Below are 16,943 nucleotides of genomic sequence, written 5' to 3' on the forward strand. Positions count from 1 at the left end.
TTTAAGGTGATTGGTAGAAGGATTGGAGGGGACATGAGGAAGAACTTTTTCACCCACAGTGTGGTGGTTGTCTGGAATTCACTATCAGGAACGTCACCAGCGCACACCAGCTGGGAAGACGCTCAACGTACAGGTATCTCTGCAGGGTCCGAAGGCAGAGAGTCGCAGCCTGTGTGTGGGCGCACATCAGCGACTGGCTGCCGCCCTCAATCAGGAGACTCGGGACCACAGCAGATACACAGTGCTTTATTTTGCCCCAAAAGAAATCTACCAAAATGACCAACCAGTAAAACAGCATTGAGGCCACCAGTTGGTTTATAACTAGCGCTGGGCCCCTGTAGGAAAGCTCTCTGAGCAGTTCTGTCCAGGGCCCCAGCCGAGTGGTGACGTTCGCCTCCAACTCCTGCCAGTTTGCCAGCCAGGTTTCTTCAACGAGGCTCAGGTGGACTCCCAGATAGAGGAGGTGCATGGTGCTCCACACAAAAGGCGTTAATTACTCTATCAGGGAGTCCACACGCCATTGACCCACCAGGAACGTTTCTCCCAATTGATCCTCGTGGAGGATGCGGCAGGAAAGGGAGCCAGCTGGTACTCATTCATCTTCCGCAAGTCAACGGGATGTGTGACGGTGAGGAGCACATCATCGGTGTCAGCCGAGAGGATGGCCCGCATGCCCGGCTCGCGCAGAGCCAACCCCGTCAACCTCCTGCAAAGCGGGCAAAGGAATGGGTCCACGCAGATGGTAGATAATTGCCCAGACATAGGGCAACCCTGAAGTACTCATGCCTAATCATGTAGCTCATAGAATAAAAGGGACGAGAGCAACATGGATACGAAATTGTGACGGGAAACAAAGAGTAGTGGTTAATTGTGAAGCATTGTGAACTGTGAGGAGGATAGTGTAGAACTTCAAAAGGGCATAGATAAGTTAGAATGGGCAGATGAAGTTCAATGCAGAGAAATGTGAAGTGATTTATTTTGGTAGGAAGAACATGGAGAGACAATATAGAATAAAGTGTACAATTCTAAAGTGGGTGCAGGAGCAGAGGGACCTTGGTGTATATATGCATAAGTCATTGAAGGTGGCAGGACAGGTTGAGGGAGCGGTCAATAAAGCATACAGTGTCCTGGGCTTTATTAATTGGGGCATAGAGTACGAGAGCTAGTAAGTTATGTTGAACTTGTTGTCACTTATGTTGACACTATTGTCCAACTATTGCGTCCAATTCTGGGCACAGCACTTTAGGAAAGACGTGAGGGTATTGGAGAGAGTACAGAGAAGATTCACGAGAATGGTTCCAGGGATGAGAAATTCCAGTTATGAAGATAGATTGGAAATGTTAGGACTGTTTTCCTTGGAGAAGAGAAGGCTGAGAGTAAAGCACTGGAGTGCTGACTTGGGTTGCATTAGAGTGCTATAGTGGCAGTTTGGTGACTGAGGAAGTTCGGTGAGGGGGAGCGAGGAGCTCCTTTCATTTCTTCCCTGTCCTCAGAGTGAGGGGAGCTGAGAGTTTCCAAAGAGCACAGCTGACTGGTGAGTAAGTCCTGGTGGGTATTTTTCAAACTGGATTGAATTGTAAGTCATTGTTTTAGCAAGACTTAGTTGTTTTTTAAAAAATTGTAATAAGTTTTAAATTTAAAGGGTTTAGTCATGGCAGGAGAGCTTAAAGCCGTGGTTTGCTCCTCTTGCTGCATGTGGGAATCCGGGAACATTTCCAGTCCCCAGGACCAGTATGTGTGCAGGAAGTGTGTCCAGCTGCAGCTGCTGGAAGCTTGGGTTTCAGAGCTGGAATGGCGGCTGGAAACATTGTGGAGCATCCGCGAGTCTAAGAGCATTGTGGATAGCACGTATAGAGAGGTGGTCACACCGCAGCTGAAGGGAATTAAGGAAGGGAATGGGTGACCACCAGGCAGTCCAAGAGAAACAGGCAGGTAGCTCAGGAGTCCCCTGGGGTCCCGCTTGCAAATCGGTATTCCATTTTGGAGGCTGATGAGGCTGGTTCCTCCAGGGACTGCGAACAGAGCCAAGCTTCTGGCACCGCAAGCAGCCTTTCTGTACAGGAAGGGGGAAAGAGAGGAAGAGCAATAGTAATAGGGGATTCTATAGTCAGGGGAACAGATAGGCGCTACTGTGGCCATCAACGTGACTCCAGGATGGTGTGTTGCCTCCCTGGTGCCAGGGTCCGGGATGTCACTGAACGGCTGCAGGGCATCCTGAATGGGGAGGGTGATGAGGCAGAGGTCATGGTACATGTTACCAATGACATAGGTAGAAAGAGGGATGAGGTCTTGCATCAAGAATTCAGGGAGTAGACTAAAAAGCAGGACCTCTCTGGTTGTAATCTCTGGATTACTCCCAGTGCCATGTGCTAGTGAGTATAGAAATAGGAGAATAGCACAGATGAACGCATGGCTTAAGAGTTGGTGCAGGATGGAGGGTTTTAGATTCCTGGACCACTGGGACCGTTTCTAGGGAAGGTGGGACCTGTACAAGCGGGACGGTCTACATCTGAACCAGAGGGAGACTAACATCCTTGCTGGCGGGTTTGCTAGTGCTGTTGGGAAGAGTTTAAACTAATTTGGCAGGGGGAGGGGATGCAGACTCCTAGCAGAAGAAGGACACAGCTAAACACAGGAAAGGGAACAAGTCAGAGGGGATACAGCGGAAGTAAGTTTCAAGGGAGTAAGACCAGGATGGATGGCCTCTACTTTAATGCCAGGAGTATTGCAGGTAAAACGGCTGAGTTAAGGGCAAGAATTGGCACGTGAAATTGTGTATATAGTAGCCATCACGGAGACATTGTTGAGGGAGGGGCAGGATTGGCAGCTCATTATCCCGGAATGTAGAATCTTCAGGCGAGACAGAGGTGGGGGCATTGCAATATTAGTTAAGGAGTCAGTTATTGCAGTAAGGAGAGATGATATCTTGGAGGGGGCATCAAATTAAGCTTTATGGGTAGAGTTTAGGAATAAAAAAAAGAACAGCCACATTGCTAGGTGTTTATTATAGACCCCCAGATAGTCAGCGGGAAATTGAGGAGCAAATATGTGCGCAATTTGCAGAGGTGTGTAAAAATAATAGGGTAATTATATTAGGTGATTTCAACTTTCCCACATTAATTGGGATAGTCATCGTGTTAAGGGCTTAGACGGAGTGGAGTTCTTAAAATGTATACAGGAGAACTTTTTAGCTCAAGATGTAGAGGATCCAACAAGGAAGGGTGCAGTGCTGGATCTAATTCTGGGGAATGAAGCCGGACAGGTGGTTGACATGTTGGGAGAGCATTTTGGTGAAATCGACCACAACGTGGTACAATTTAAGCTTGTTATGGAGAGAAAAATAGACAAGTTGCAAAAAAGGGTTTTGGATTAGGGGAGAGCGAATTTTTGTAAAATAAGGCAGGATCTGGCCAAGGTAGACTGGAAAGAGTTAGTTGTCAGGAATTCTACAGAAGAGCAGTGGGAGGCATTCAAAAAGGAAATGGGGAGGGTACAGGCCCAACATGTTCCCTCCAGGGTAATAGGTAAGAGCAACAAGCCCAGAGAACCATGGATGACCAGAAACATTCAGGGTACGATGAGAAGGAAAAGAGAGGCTTTTAGCAAATACAAGGAGAGCAAATCAATGGAAGCATTAGTGGAGTACAGAAAGTGTAGGATGGAGCTTAAGAAAGCAATTAGGAGAGCAAAGAGAGGATATGAGAAAGCTCTGGCTGGTAAAAGTAGGGAAAATCCCAAGATATTCTATAAGTATATCAATGGGAAGAGGATAACCAGGGAAAGAGTAGGAAACATTAGGGACCAAGGGGGAAATTTGTGGGTGGAGCCAGAGGACATTGGTAGGGTGTTGAACGAATACTTCACATCTGTCTTTACCCAAGAGAATGAGGATGTAGATATGGAAATGAGAGAGAGAGAGAGAGACTGTGAGGTTCTTGAGCAAATTGTCACAGGGAGTGACAAGGTTTTGGAAGGCTTAAAAGTGGACAAATCTCCAGGTCCGGACGATTTGAGTCCCAGGGTGCTGTGGGAGGCAAGGGTGGAGATTGCAGGGGCTCTGACCCTAATTTTTAATTCCTCTCTGGCCGCAGGGGAGGTGCCAGAGACACTAATGTGGTCCCACTATTTAAGAAAGGTTGTAGAGATAAGCCAGGGAACTGCAGGCCAGTGAGTCTCATGTCAGTGGTAGGGAAACTATTGGAGAAAATTCTGAAGGAGAGAATCTATCTCCACTTGGAGAGGCAAAGTTTGATTAGGAATAGTCAGCATGGCTTTGTCAGAGGGAGGTCATGCCTAACAAATTTGATTGAATTTTTTGAGCATGTGACCAGATGCGTAGATGAGGGTAGTGCAGTTGATGTAGTTTACATGGATTTCAGCAAAGCCTTTGACAAGGTCCCACATGGGAGACTTATCAAGAAAGCAAATGCACATGGGATACAGGGTAACTTGATAAGGTGGATTCAAAATTGGCTTAGCTGTAGGAGACAGAGCGTGATGACAGACGGCTGTTTTAGTGACTGGAAGCCAGTGTCCAGTGGTGTACCACAGGGATCTGTGCTGGGTCCCCTATTGTTTGTCATTTATATAAACTACATGGATGACTATGTGGGGGGTAGGATCAGTAAGTTCGCGGATGACACAAAGGTTGGCCGAGTTGTTAACAGTGAGGTTGAGTGTCTTGGGTTACAGGAAGATATAGACGGGATGGTCAAATGGGCAGAAAAGTGGCAGATGGAATTTAACGCTGAAAAGTGTGAGGTGATACACTTTGGAAGGAGTAATGTGACACGGAAGTATTCAATGAATGGCCTGACACTGGGAAGTTCCGAGGAACAAAGGGACCTTGGCATGTTTGTCCATAGATCCCTGAAGGCAGAAGGGCAGGTTAATAGGGTGGTGAAAAAGGCATATGGGACACTTGCCTTTATCAATCGAGGCATAGATTACAAAAGCAGGGAGGTCATGTTGGAGTTGTACAGAACTTTGGTAAGGCCACAGCTGGAGTACTGTGTGCAATTCTGGTCGCCACATTATAGGAAGGATGTGATTGCATTGGAGAGGGTGCAGAGACAATTCACCAGGATGTTGCCTGGGATGGAACATTTAAGCTGTGAGGAGAGGTTGGAGAGGCTTGGGTTATTTTCGCTGGAGCAGAGAAGGCTGAGGGGTGACCTGATTGAGGGGCATGGACAGGGTGGATAGGGAGCAGCTGTTCCCCTTAGTTGAAGGGTCAATTATGAGGGGTCACAAGTTTAAGATGAGGGGTAGGAGTTTAAAGGGGGATTTGAGGAAAAACTTTTTTTACCCAGAGGGTGGTGACGGTCTGGAATGCCCTGCTTGGGAGGGTGGTAGAGGCGGGATGCCTCACGTTCTTTAAAAAGTACCTGGATGAGCATTTGGCACGTCATAACATTCAAGGCTATGGGCCAAGTGCTGGCAAATGGGATTAGGTAGACAGGTCAGGTGTTTTTAATGCATCGGTGCAGACTCGGTGGGCCGAAGGGCATCTTCTGCACTGTATTATTCTGTGATTCTGAGAGATAATTTGATAGAGGTATTCAAGATCATGAGGGTTCCGGACAGAGTAGATGGAGAGAAACTGTTCCCACTCGTGAAAGGATCGAGAACGAGAGGGCACAGCGTTAAAGTATTTGGTAAGAGAAGCACAAGTGACATGAAAAACGTTTTCATGCAGCGAGTGGTTAAGGTCTGGAATGCGCTGCCTGAGAACGTGGTGGAGGCAGGTTCAAGTGAAGCATTCAAAAGGGAATTCGACGGTTATATGAAAAGAAAGAATGTGCAGGTTTATGGGGAGAAGGCAGGGGAATAGAACTGAGGGAATTACTCTTTCACAGAGCCAATGTGGACACGATGGGCCAAATGGCCTCCTTCTGCACTGTAACGATTCTGTGGTACTCTTCTCGCAAAGCAAAGGGGCACTGTAAGGACCCATTAACTTTGACCACACATTCTGCGGTGGCATATAAATGTTGGACCAGGCTACAAAATACGGCCCTGGTCCGAACACGCAGTATTCGTGATCCACCCTGACAAATGTCTTCTCCTGATTGAGGGAGAGAAAGGCGACTGACATCATTCATCCGGGAAAGATGGATCAGGTCCCGGACCAGGTGGATGTTGTCCTGTATAGACCGGCTCAGGACCGTGTAGTACTGGTCGGGGTGGATCGTGTGTTCCAGCAGGGAACCCAGGCATGTGGACATAGTTTAAAGATCTTATAATCTGTGAAGAAGAGGGAGATCAGATACCAGTTTTTAAGCAAGTGGAGATCGCCACTCTTTGTCAGCAGGACGATGACTACCCTGCACCACGAGGGGTAGCTCCTGGTTGTCTGGCTTTCCCCAGGAGCTAAGCATAATCACTCCCCAGGACTTCCCAGAACGCCCTGAGGAACTCCAGGTTTAGCCCATCCAGCCCCAAGCATTTGCCCCTCGAGAGCTGGTGGAGGGTGCCGATTAGTGCCACCAACGTTAGCGGAGCCTTCTGTCTTTCGGCGCCCTCTGGGCTGACCTTCAGCAGGTCCTCCCACAAGACTGATCCAGAGAGAACAACATGCTGTAATAGGTACAGACTAAGGGGCCAATTCCCTCCGGATCCATGATGGAGGATCCATCGTCAGCCAGCAGCTTGACAAGCTGCTTGTGGAGCCCCTGCCATTTTTCCAACGAGTAGCAGAAGGGTGAGGTGCGGTCCAAATCTTCCGGATTCTGGACCCGTGACCTCGCGTATGCAGTTCTGAACCCTACGAGCTTCAGGTCCCTCAGCGTTCTCTTCTTTGTATGCCTGCCATTCAAGCACCTCCCTCTCCAGGCGCCTGATCTTGGCTTCCCGCTTCTTGGTCGACCCCTTTGCGTCCTCCTGACAGAAGGCATGGATGTGAGTCTTGTCCACATCCCACTATAGCCTCAAGGAAGGGACGCCTCCCTGCTTCCTTCTCCAGTTGGCCCAGAATGGACGGAATGAGTCCTCCAGCAGCCGGTTGTTAAAATGCCAGTACATGGACCACGCCCACGTGCAGAGCAGAGTGAACTCCGTCCACACCAGGTCCATCTCGCATGGCACCAGTCACATGGAGGCTGCCAAGACGCAGGAGACGTACGCCTGTGAAATGTAGAGGCGGTCGATTCGGGACCCTCCTCCAGACCGCCATGTGAAGGCGCTGGAGTCAGAATGGAGATTCTGCCAGGCATCCACCAAGTCGAAGGAACTGATCAGTTCTCTCAACTTCTCCACCAATGCTTGGCCGCGCTGGGGACCAGAGCGATCCCTCACCTCGAGGGTACAGTTAAAACTTTGAAGCCCATCACCAACACCTTACTGTGAGGTGGGAGCGGAAGTGCACCTCGCCTTCCGCTTCCCCAGCAATCCATTGAGGAACGCATTGAAACAGTGCCTCACCGCCAGTTTCATTTCTGCGCCCTTGTCCCCCTTCTTGAGGGCGGCAACACCTGCAGACCATGAGGAAGTCCCAGAGTTCTGCAGTGGGGATGAGAGGAGACTGGGTAGGAGGCACGAGGGAGTCCAGCGCCTCACTGGCGATGGATTCAAGATCGTTCCCCCATGCCCCACACCGAGTCTCCATCCTCTTCCGGGTCATCACCAGCGGCCGACACAGCCACCACACGCTGTGGGGCGACGCCCGACTGGGTCAGCTGGTGCCACCTCCGTCATGAACTGACCCCCAGGATTGATGGCAGAGGAATTCTCTCTGGGTTCATTTATGGAGCTGGGGCCAATGGGCGCCAGCAATTCAGGAGCTTCCTCCAGCTCCGTCCCCAGGCCAGTGAGCAACCCAGGGGAGTTGGTAGGTCCCGACTCTGGAAATCCAGCTGGAGCGGAGAGAGGAGGCCATCTCTCACCCCGTCAGCGCCCTTAGGCCCAGCAGAGGGGACACTATGCAAATTGACCTCTGGGTTGGGCAGATCCTGGGTGGCAGCACAGGCTGCTGGGAGGATTGACCTTCACGGGTCCCCACCCATTACACCCGACCCATCGGCCAAAGGAGTGATTTCTCCCGTGGGGTCCACAGGCTCCCACACCACAGGCAGGCCCTCCCCCTCCTCATCAGGAGTTGCTAAATTAACAGGGGCTTTCATCACTCTGTCCTGTCGCTTTGGGCTCGAAGTCCTGATGGTGCTGGTCGTGGGGGGCGTCAGAGGACCCATACCAGGAGATGGACCCCGCAACTCCTGGCCCTCTTCAGAGGAGGGGCGCCTTCTCTTCTTCCGGGAGGGGCTTAGAACCTCAGACACCTGCATCGCAGTGGAGGCCTCTGCTTGTACCTCCGCACCCGCCCTACCCAGATCCCTTGGGCTCAAGCTCAGCTGCAAGGCAGGTTGGCTCCCCTGGGCCAGGCTTGGGGCTGAGCTCAAGCTTTGGTGGTGTTTTGTGTCCAGGGCACGCGGCTTCAGGTGTTTAGACTTGCACCGTGCCTTCCTTCCACCCAGACAGGTCTTCCCCCTCCCCACCACGGCCTCTGGAACCACCGCTGGGTGGTTATTGCAGGTGTAGAGGGGTAGGGGGAGGTGCAGTGGTGCCACCCTGGGCTGCCAAGGTGGAGTTGATGTCCTGGAGGTGTGGGCAGCTCTCTCAAACATGCCCCACCCCCAAACGAGCATGGCACTGTATCCTGTCTGAGGTCCAGAAGACACGGTAGACCGTCCCCTGGAACACCACATTAAATTGACCCTCCGTGACGTCCTCCCGCGCCAGCTGCATAAATAACTGGCAGCAGAAGGAGTATACATGCCGGAGGCTGTTCTCCCGAAGGCCAAACGAGACCGGGGTGAACCCTGACTTCACCTCCCCCAGATGGTGCAGGTGGGGGAGAAGAAACTCACCAGGAATGAAGGGCGGGACATCGGACAAGGTGACCCATTGCGCAGTGGCCTCCAGGAGGTCCGTTTCCAGAAAAGTCCCGCCCACAGTGAGTCCCTTGCTCAGGGCTGGGGACACTGCCCGCTTGTCTTCAGGAAAACACCGCCTTCCCTACATTTTAGAGGCAGCAACAATGGCCGAAGAGCCTACAACCTCAGCCATTGCTTTTACGCATGCTTCTTTTGACATGTTGGGGTGGATGTAGTTCTTGATCCCCATGCTTTGATGCTATCAGCGAAAATGGTGATGGGGCAACAGGTGCAGATGCAGCAGCGTTTTCCTTGTCCACAACGGCCAAGTGTACCTGTCTTTTTAGATGTTACAGCAAATACACAAACTTTGGTTTGACATTATGTAGTTAGGAGACATGGTGATAATTTTACTCAATTGAAGAGTGCAGCTTGAATCAGACCTTCTGCCAGATTCTATTAAAAAGGGTGCAACAATGGAAAGATAGTAGTATTGCAGATAGTCGTATTGCAGCGTACGTGCGAGAAGGCCACGCCACCACTGAAGAAGGACTTGCCATCGGTTTGAAGAGCTACGCCCACCCCGACAGAACAAAGTAAATGACAGTTTTTTTTCAAACTTTTAAGCGTTATAAAGAACAAAAGAACAAAGAAAATTACAGCACAGGAACAGGCCCTTCGGCCCTCCAAGCCTGCGCCGAACCAGATCCTCTATCTAAACATGTCACCTATTTTCTAAGGGTCTGTATCTCTTTTCTTCCTGCCCATTCATGTATCTGTCTCGATACATCTTAAAAGACGCTATCGTGCCCGCGTCTACCACCTCCGCTGGCAAAGCGTTCCAGGCACCCACCACCCTCTGCGTAAAGAAATTTCCACACATATCCCCCCTAAACTTTTCCCCTTTCACTTTGAACTCATGTCCCCTTGTAATTGAATCCCCCACTCTGGGGGAAAAAGCCTCTTGCTATCCACTCTGTCTGTACCTCTCATGATTTTGTACACCTCAATCAGGTCCCCCTCAACCTCCGTCTTTCTAATGAAAATAATCCTAATCTACTCAACCTCTCTTCATAGCTAGCGCCCTCCATACCAGGCAACATCCTGGTGAATCTCCTCTGCACCCTCTCCAAAGCATCCACATCCTTTTGGTAATGTGGCGACCAGAACTGCACGCAGTATTCCAAATGTGGCCGAACCAAAGTCCTCTACAACTGTAACATGACCTGCCAACTCTTGTACTCAATACCCCGTCCGATGAAGGAAAGCATGCCGTATGCCTTCTTGACCACTCTATTGACCTGCGTTGCCACCTTCAGGGAACAATGGACCTGAACATCCAAATCTCTCTGTACATCAATTTTCCCCAGGACTTTTCCATTTACTGTATAGTTCATTCTTGAATTGGATCTTCCAAAATGCATCACCTCGCATTTGCCCTGATTGAACTCCATCTGCCCAACTCTCCAATCTATCTATATTCTGCTGTATTCTCTGACAGTCCCCTTCACTATCTGCTACTCCACCAATCTTAGTGTCGTCTGCAAACTTGCTAATCAGACCACCTATACTTTCCTCCAGATCATTTATGTATATCACAAACAACAGTGGTCCCAGCACAGATCCCTGTGGAACACCACTGGTCACACGTCTCCATTTTGAGAAACTCCCTTCCACTGCTACTCTCTGTCTCCTGTTTCCCAGACAGTTCTTTATCCATCTAGCTAGTACACCTTGGACCCCATGCGCCTTCACTTTCTCCATCAGCCTACCATGGGGAACCTTATCAAACGCCTTACTGAAGTCCATGTATATGACATCTACAGCCCTTCCCTCATCAATCAACTTTGTCACTTCCTCAAAGAATTCTATTAAGTTGGTAAGACATGACTTTCCCTGCACAAAACCATGTTGCCTATCACTGATGAGCCCATTTTCTTCCAGATGGGAATAGATCCTATCCCTCAGTATCTTCTCCAGCAGCTTCCCTACCACTGACGTCAGGCTCACCGGTCTATAATTACCTGGATTATCCCTGCTACCCTTCTTAAACAAGGGGACAACATTAGCAATTCCCCAGTCCTCCGGGACCTCACCCGTGTTATGATGGGGGATGGGAGTAGAGGAGTGTAGGGATGGAAAGGAAAACGGGAGGATAGGTGGTGGAAGAGAGAGAGGAGCTGCGAGGAAGTTTCTTTTTAATAGGTGGTTGGAGCACCTTACTGCAGAGTCCGAAGTCCAGTCTTCCAGTCAGGGAAAGGTTCTTCACCTGGGTCGGCTGGAGCCACCTGGTTCTGTCCTCTTCCTGCTGTTATATATTTCTTCAGCTGGGCAGCTCCACCATCCCAAGCCATGCAGTTGGGGTGGGGGAGGGAGCCCCCTTTGTGCAGGATGGAAGAAAAGCACAAGAATAGACGGGGAAGACTATAGAATCTGGCAGCCCCATCCCTGGATCTTCCAGCGTCTCCTCCTTCCCCAACAGTCCAAAAAGAAATAGTTCTCCGGTGCTCCGACACTCACCTCTCCAAAATAACTCGTAGGTTTGTTCTCTCTAAATAGAAACAGTTCCACAGTTGAAGTTGTAAATCTGTTAGCTCTCTCCACTCTCCTCTGCAGGTGCAGCTGTTTCGCCTGATTGCAAACAGGAAGTGTTCCAAATCCTTCAGCCAATCCCATGCTGTACCTGCCTGGGGAGTGTTTGATGGGATAGTGTACCTGATCGAGGGATGCACTTATTCCAAATAATACAACCCTTTCTCTCACTCCCATCTTACCAATGCACAGTAATTTTGCAGTAATAGTCAGAAAGCATATTCCTCTTGAAAATATTGAATTTTTAAATTAAATTGTAACTTCCCTGTGCCATTCAATTACATTAAAAATGCTGATTTCCCGACCATGAACCAGTCACATAAATATCATGGCTACAAGAGTAGGTCAGAGGCTGGGAATTCTGTGGCGAGTAACTAACCTGCTGACTCCGCAAAGCCTTTCCACCATCCATAACGTACGAATCAGGAGTGATGGGTACCCTGGATGGGTACAGCTCGAACAACACAAGAAAGCTCAACACCATCGAGGACAAAGCATCCCACTTGACTGGCACCACCTTCAACATTCTCTTCCTTCACCACTGGCGTACAGTGGCAGCAGTGTGTACCACATACAAGATCCACTGCAGCAACTCACCAAGCCTCCATTGACTGTACTTTCCAAACCTGGGATCACTACCACCTAGAAGAACAAGGGCAGCAGGTGCATGGGAACACCAGCACTCCCAGATTCACCTCAAAGTCGAACACCATCCTGATTTAGATATATATCGACATTTCTTTATTGTTACTGGTCAAGCTCACTACCTAACAGCACTGTGGGAGCACCTTTACCACATGGACTGCACCAATTGAAGCAGTAGTCCCACCACCACCACCTTCTCCGGCAACTAAGGATGGGCAATAAGTGCTGACCCAGTGATACCGATATCAGAATTATTTTTTCTTTTAAAACTGGCTTGTTTCACATAGATTTTGCTTCATAACGGAGAGATTTGTGATCTTAATAAAAGAGAGAGAAAAAAAATTAAATGTTTTCCAATATTGGATTAGGACCCAGATATAACTTGATTGTCAAAAGAACTGGAGGCAACATGAGAAAAGTCTTTTTTATTCATTCATGGGATGTGGGTGTCGCTGGCAAGGCCAGCATTTATTGCCCATTCCTAATTGCCCTTGAGAAGGTGGTGGTGAGCTGCCTTCCTGAACCGCTGCAATCCATGTGGGGTAGGTGCTCCCATAGTGCTGTTAGGAAGGGAGTTCCATGATTTTGACCCAGCGACAATGAAGGTACGGCGATATAGTTCCAAGTCAGGATGGTGTGTGACTTGGAGGGGAACTTGCAGGTGGTGGTGTTCCCATGCATTTGCTGCCCTTGTCCTTCTAGTTGGTAGAGGTCGCAGGTTTGGAAGGTGCTGTCTAAGGAGCCTTGGTGCGTTGCTGCAGTGCATCTTGTAGATGGTACAAATTGCTGCCACTGTGCATTGGTGGTGAAAGGATGAATGTTTGTAGATGGGGTGCCAATCAAGCGGGCTGCTTTGTCCTGGATGATGTCGAGCTTCTTGAGTGTTGTTGGAGCTGCACCCATCCAGGCAAGTGGAGAGTATTCCATCACACTCCTGACTTGTGCCTTGTAGATGGTGGAAAGGTTTTGGGGAGTCAGGAGGTGATTTGCTCGCTGCAGGATTCCTAGCCCCTGATCTGCTCTTGTATGGCTCCTCCAGTTCAGTTTCTAGTCAATGGTAGCCCCGAGGATGTTGCTGGTGGGGGATTCAGCGATGGTAATGCCATTGAATGTCAAGGGGAGATGGTTAGATTCTCTCTTGTTGGAGATGGTCATTGCCTGACACTTGTGTGATGCAGATGTTACTTGCCACTTATCAGCCCAAGCCTGGATATTGTTCAAGTCTTGCTGCATTTCTGCACAGACTGCTTCAGTATTTGAGGAGTCGCAAATGGTGCTGAACATTGTGCAATCATCAGCGAACATCCCCACTTCTGACCTTATGATTGAAGGTCATTGATGAAGCAGCTGAAGATGGTTAGGCCTAGGACACTACCCTGAAGAACTCCTGCACTGATGTCCCGGAGCTTAGATGATTGACTTCCAACAACCACAACCATCTTCCTTTGAGCTAGGTATGACTCCAACCAGCGGAGGGTTTTCCCCCTGATTCCCATTGACCTCAGTTTTGCTAGGGCTCCTTGATGCCATACTCTGTCAAATGCTGCCTTGATGTCAAGGGCAGTCACTCTCACCTCACCTCTTGTTCAGCTCTTTTGTCTGTGTTGGAACCAAGGCTGTAATGAAGTCAGAAGCTGAGTGGCCCTGGTGGAACCCAAACTGAGCGGCACTGAGCAGGTTATTGCTAAGCAAGTGCCGCTTGATGGCACTGTTGATAGTTTCCATCACTTTACTGATGATTGGGGCGACTGATGGGGGCGGTAATTGGCCGGGTTGGATTTGTCCTGCTTTTTGTGTACAGGACATACCTGGGCAATTTTCCACATTGCCGGTTAGATGCCTGTGTTGTAGCTGTACTGGAACAGCCTGGCTCGGGGCGCGGCAAGTTCTGGAGCACAGATCTCCACTATAATTGCTGGAATATTGTCAGGGCCCATAGCCTTTGCAGTATCCAGTGCCTTCAGTTGTTTCTTGATATCGAATTGATATCGGGTGAATCGAATTGGCTGATGTCTGGTATCTGTGAGGCTGGGGACTTCAAGAGGAGTCCTTTGTTCGCAACAAGTGGTTAGGATTTGTTATGCATTCTCTAATAGGGTGGTGAATACAAATTCAGTTGTAGCCTTCAAAAAGGAATCGGATAAATACTTGAAGGAGAAAATATTGCAAAGTTAACAGGGAGGCATGTGCGAGTGCTCCAATGCCAGTACTACTTTACATTTGGTTGTATCAAACATCATCTCTGCTGTTCTGCCCACTCGCCAACTTCTTCAACTTGAGTTGGCTTCTCTTGTTTCCATGCAGGGAGAGCATGTAAGGGATAGTGGAAGAAGAGGAATGAGGAGGTAAAGGGGATATTGGATATTGTTACGATGGGGAAGGGCAGGTGGGGTGAAAGGCAAGTTGTGGTAGCAAGATGAGAGGAGGGTTGGAGAAGGAGGGTACTGTGTAAAGCTCCCTTTGGCCCTTGTGAAGTCAAAACTACATAAAATGAATTAAAATGTGTCATTTTAATGTAAACGTTCAACATTTTCCAAGGGAATAATCTTGCTCCTCCTACCTGATGTGTATGAGTTGGTAGGTGGAGGAAAGGACAGAACAACTTGGAATAGGTGTGCCTCATGGTCAAGTACAGCATGGGGTTAGATACAGAGTAAAGTTCCGCCCCCCCCCCCCCCCCCCCACCTTCATCCCAAAAAACAACAATGGGACCGTTCATAATACCAGCTCTGGGTATGTGCTGTGACTGTAGCTGTAACCTCAGGAGACCGTGTTTACTGCAATATTTGATCCTTTCCCACACCAGTCATCCTGAGTTAGTGTTTAATAAGGCCCAGGCCATAGGGTTTTTGATAAACTGCCCAAACCTATTTTGTGTGTGTCCCTTGCAGCAGCATTACTCTGATCCTCACAAACTGAAGAAATGTGTACTCCGTTATCTGTAGTTCCTGGAATAGATTGTAATGTTTGAGGTTGTTATACATGCAGGTCAAGCTTTACTTGTGGCCTGGCTGGTGCCTTGGCTTCCAATCCTGTTGATGTGGTGCGAACTCGCATGATGAACCAGAAAGTGTTGTCGGGGAGCCACGTTATTTACAAGGGAACCCTGGACGGTCTTCTGCAAGTAAGTCAAAAGTGTGAGTGTGTCGCTAATGGGAGCCTAACACGGTACATAAGTTGCTGAACTATTGTAAGGTAGTGAACATTCTACAGATATGCAGATAAGTGAAGGTAGCAAGTGAAAGAGGAAGATTAGTTAACGTCCATCAGAGATATGGATGGCAGCCAGAAATATTGCCCGGTGGTAGTGGGAAGGTACTTATGCTGGTGTTTTCTGTGATTGGCTGTTGCTGGCTTGGCTGAGATTCCTTTCATGGTTGAGCAGCTTGCTGCTGACAGTACTGTGCTTTCACAGCAGCCATTTGGATGAAGTACTGAGGGGCTCAGCATCTTCCAAGGACGGGACGTTGCTTTACAAAAGAAGTTTATTTCATAGAGTCAGATTCATAGTCTATCAGGGAGTGTGCCAGTATATAGAGAAGTATCCACAGTGGTTGCATAGGGCTGGATTTTATGGGTCCCCTTGAGCTGAGGTTGGAGGCAGGAGGGTCCATAGAATCGCGGAGGGCCCGTCACCAAGTGATCTTGCTGGGAACAGGGTAGGCTGATGGCCTTCCCACCCAGGGACCAGTTGAGGCCTTTAAGTGGCCTATTAACGAGGTGCTCTCCCTGTGGGGGTGCGGGATAGTGTCCCTTGTCTGTGGGCAATCTGTGGCCCAAGGAGGGCCCTGGCCGGAAAACTATGCACCTCCCAGGACCCCTCTCCCCCTGGGCTTTATGACCACCCCCCTCACCGGGGCTTGTGGACTGCCACCGGCGACCTCGCCTGTGTTACGTTGGGTCCAGGGTTCCAGTGCTTGGCCTGGGTCCAAAGCCTCAACAATACCGGCGGTGGCCACCACTCCCAGTGGTACTTCCGATGCTGCTGAGCTGCAGGCCGTGATTGGCTGGCAGCCCTCGGAGGCGGAATCACAGTCTTAAAAGGGACAGGGATCTCAGCACGGAACACTTGGACAAAAAAAGGAGGATTGCTCGGTGGGGTTTTGGGGAGGGCCACGAAAAGGTTGAAGTGAGACTCCCCCGCCTTTCTGGTCCCCATCAGGAGTCCAGTCTCCAACACAAAGTTCAGCCCATGATGTCTGTGGAGATTTAAAAAGAATGAGTGAGCTGCTTTATTATTTTCCATTTTTTTAATATATTAATTCTTGGGGTGTGTTGTTGACTAGGCCATGTGATAGCAGAACACCTGGAAAGTATAAATGGGATTGGGCAAAGTCAGCATGGGTTTGCGAAAGGGAAATCATGCTTAACAAATTTACTGGAGTTATTTGAGGATGTAACTAGTAGAATAGATAAGGAAGAACCAGTGGATGTGGTGTATTTGGATTTTCAGAAGGCTTTTGATAAGGTCCCACATAAGAGGTTAGTGTGCAAAATTAAAGCACATGGAATTGGGTGTAATATACTGCCATGGATAGAGAATTGGTTGACAGCCAGGAAACAGAGTAGGAATAAACGGGTCTTTTTCCAGTGGCAGGCAGTGACTAGTGGGGTACCGCAGGGATCAGTGCTTGGGCCCCAGCTATTCACAATATATATTAATGACTTGGGTGAGGGAACTAAATGTAGCATTTCCAAGTTTGCAGATGACACAAAGGGAGGGGGGCGGTGGGGGAAGTGAGCTGTGAGGAGGTTGCAAAGAGGCTCCAATTTGATTTGGACAAGTTGGGTGAGTGGGCGAATTCATGGCAGATGCAGTATAACGTGGATAAATGT

General features: G+C 49.2%; 1 protein-coding gene across 1 annotated transcript in view; it reads left to right on the forward strand.

Annotated features, from left to right (window-relative positions):
- LOC137377822 (kidney mitochondrial carrier protein 1-like) overlaps positions 1-16,943 on the forward strand; it is a 211,028-nt gene that overhangs the window by 68,294 nt on the left and 125,791 nt on the right. The window contains exon 8 of the mRNA XM_068047902.1: positions 15,096-15,231. Coding sequence (XP_067904003.1) covers positions 15,096-15,231 — 136 coding nt within the window. The remainder of the gene's footprint in view (positions 1-15,095; positions 15,232-16,943) is intronic.

This window comes from Heterodontus francisci, chromosome 15, assembly GCF_036365525.1.
Source record: "Heterodontus francisci isolate sHetFra1 chromosome 15, sHetFra1.hap1, whole genome shotgun sequence".
Taxonomy (NCBI): Eukaryota; Metazoa; Chordata; class Chondrichthyes; order Heterodontiformes; family Heterodontidae; genus Heterodontus; species Heterodontus francisci.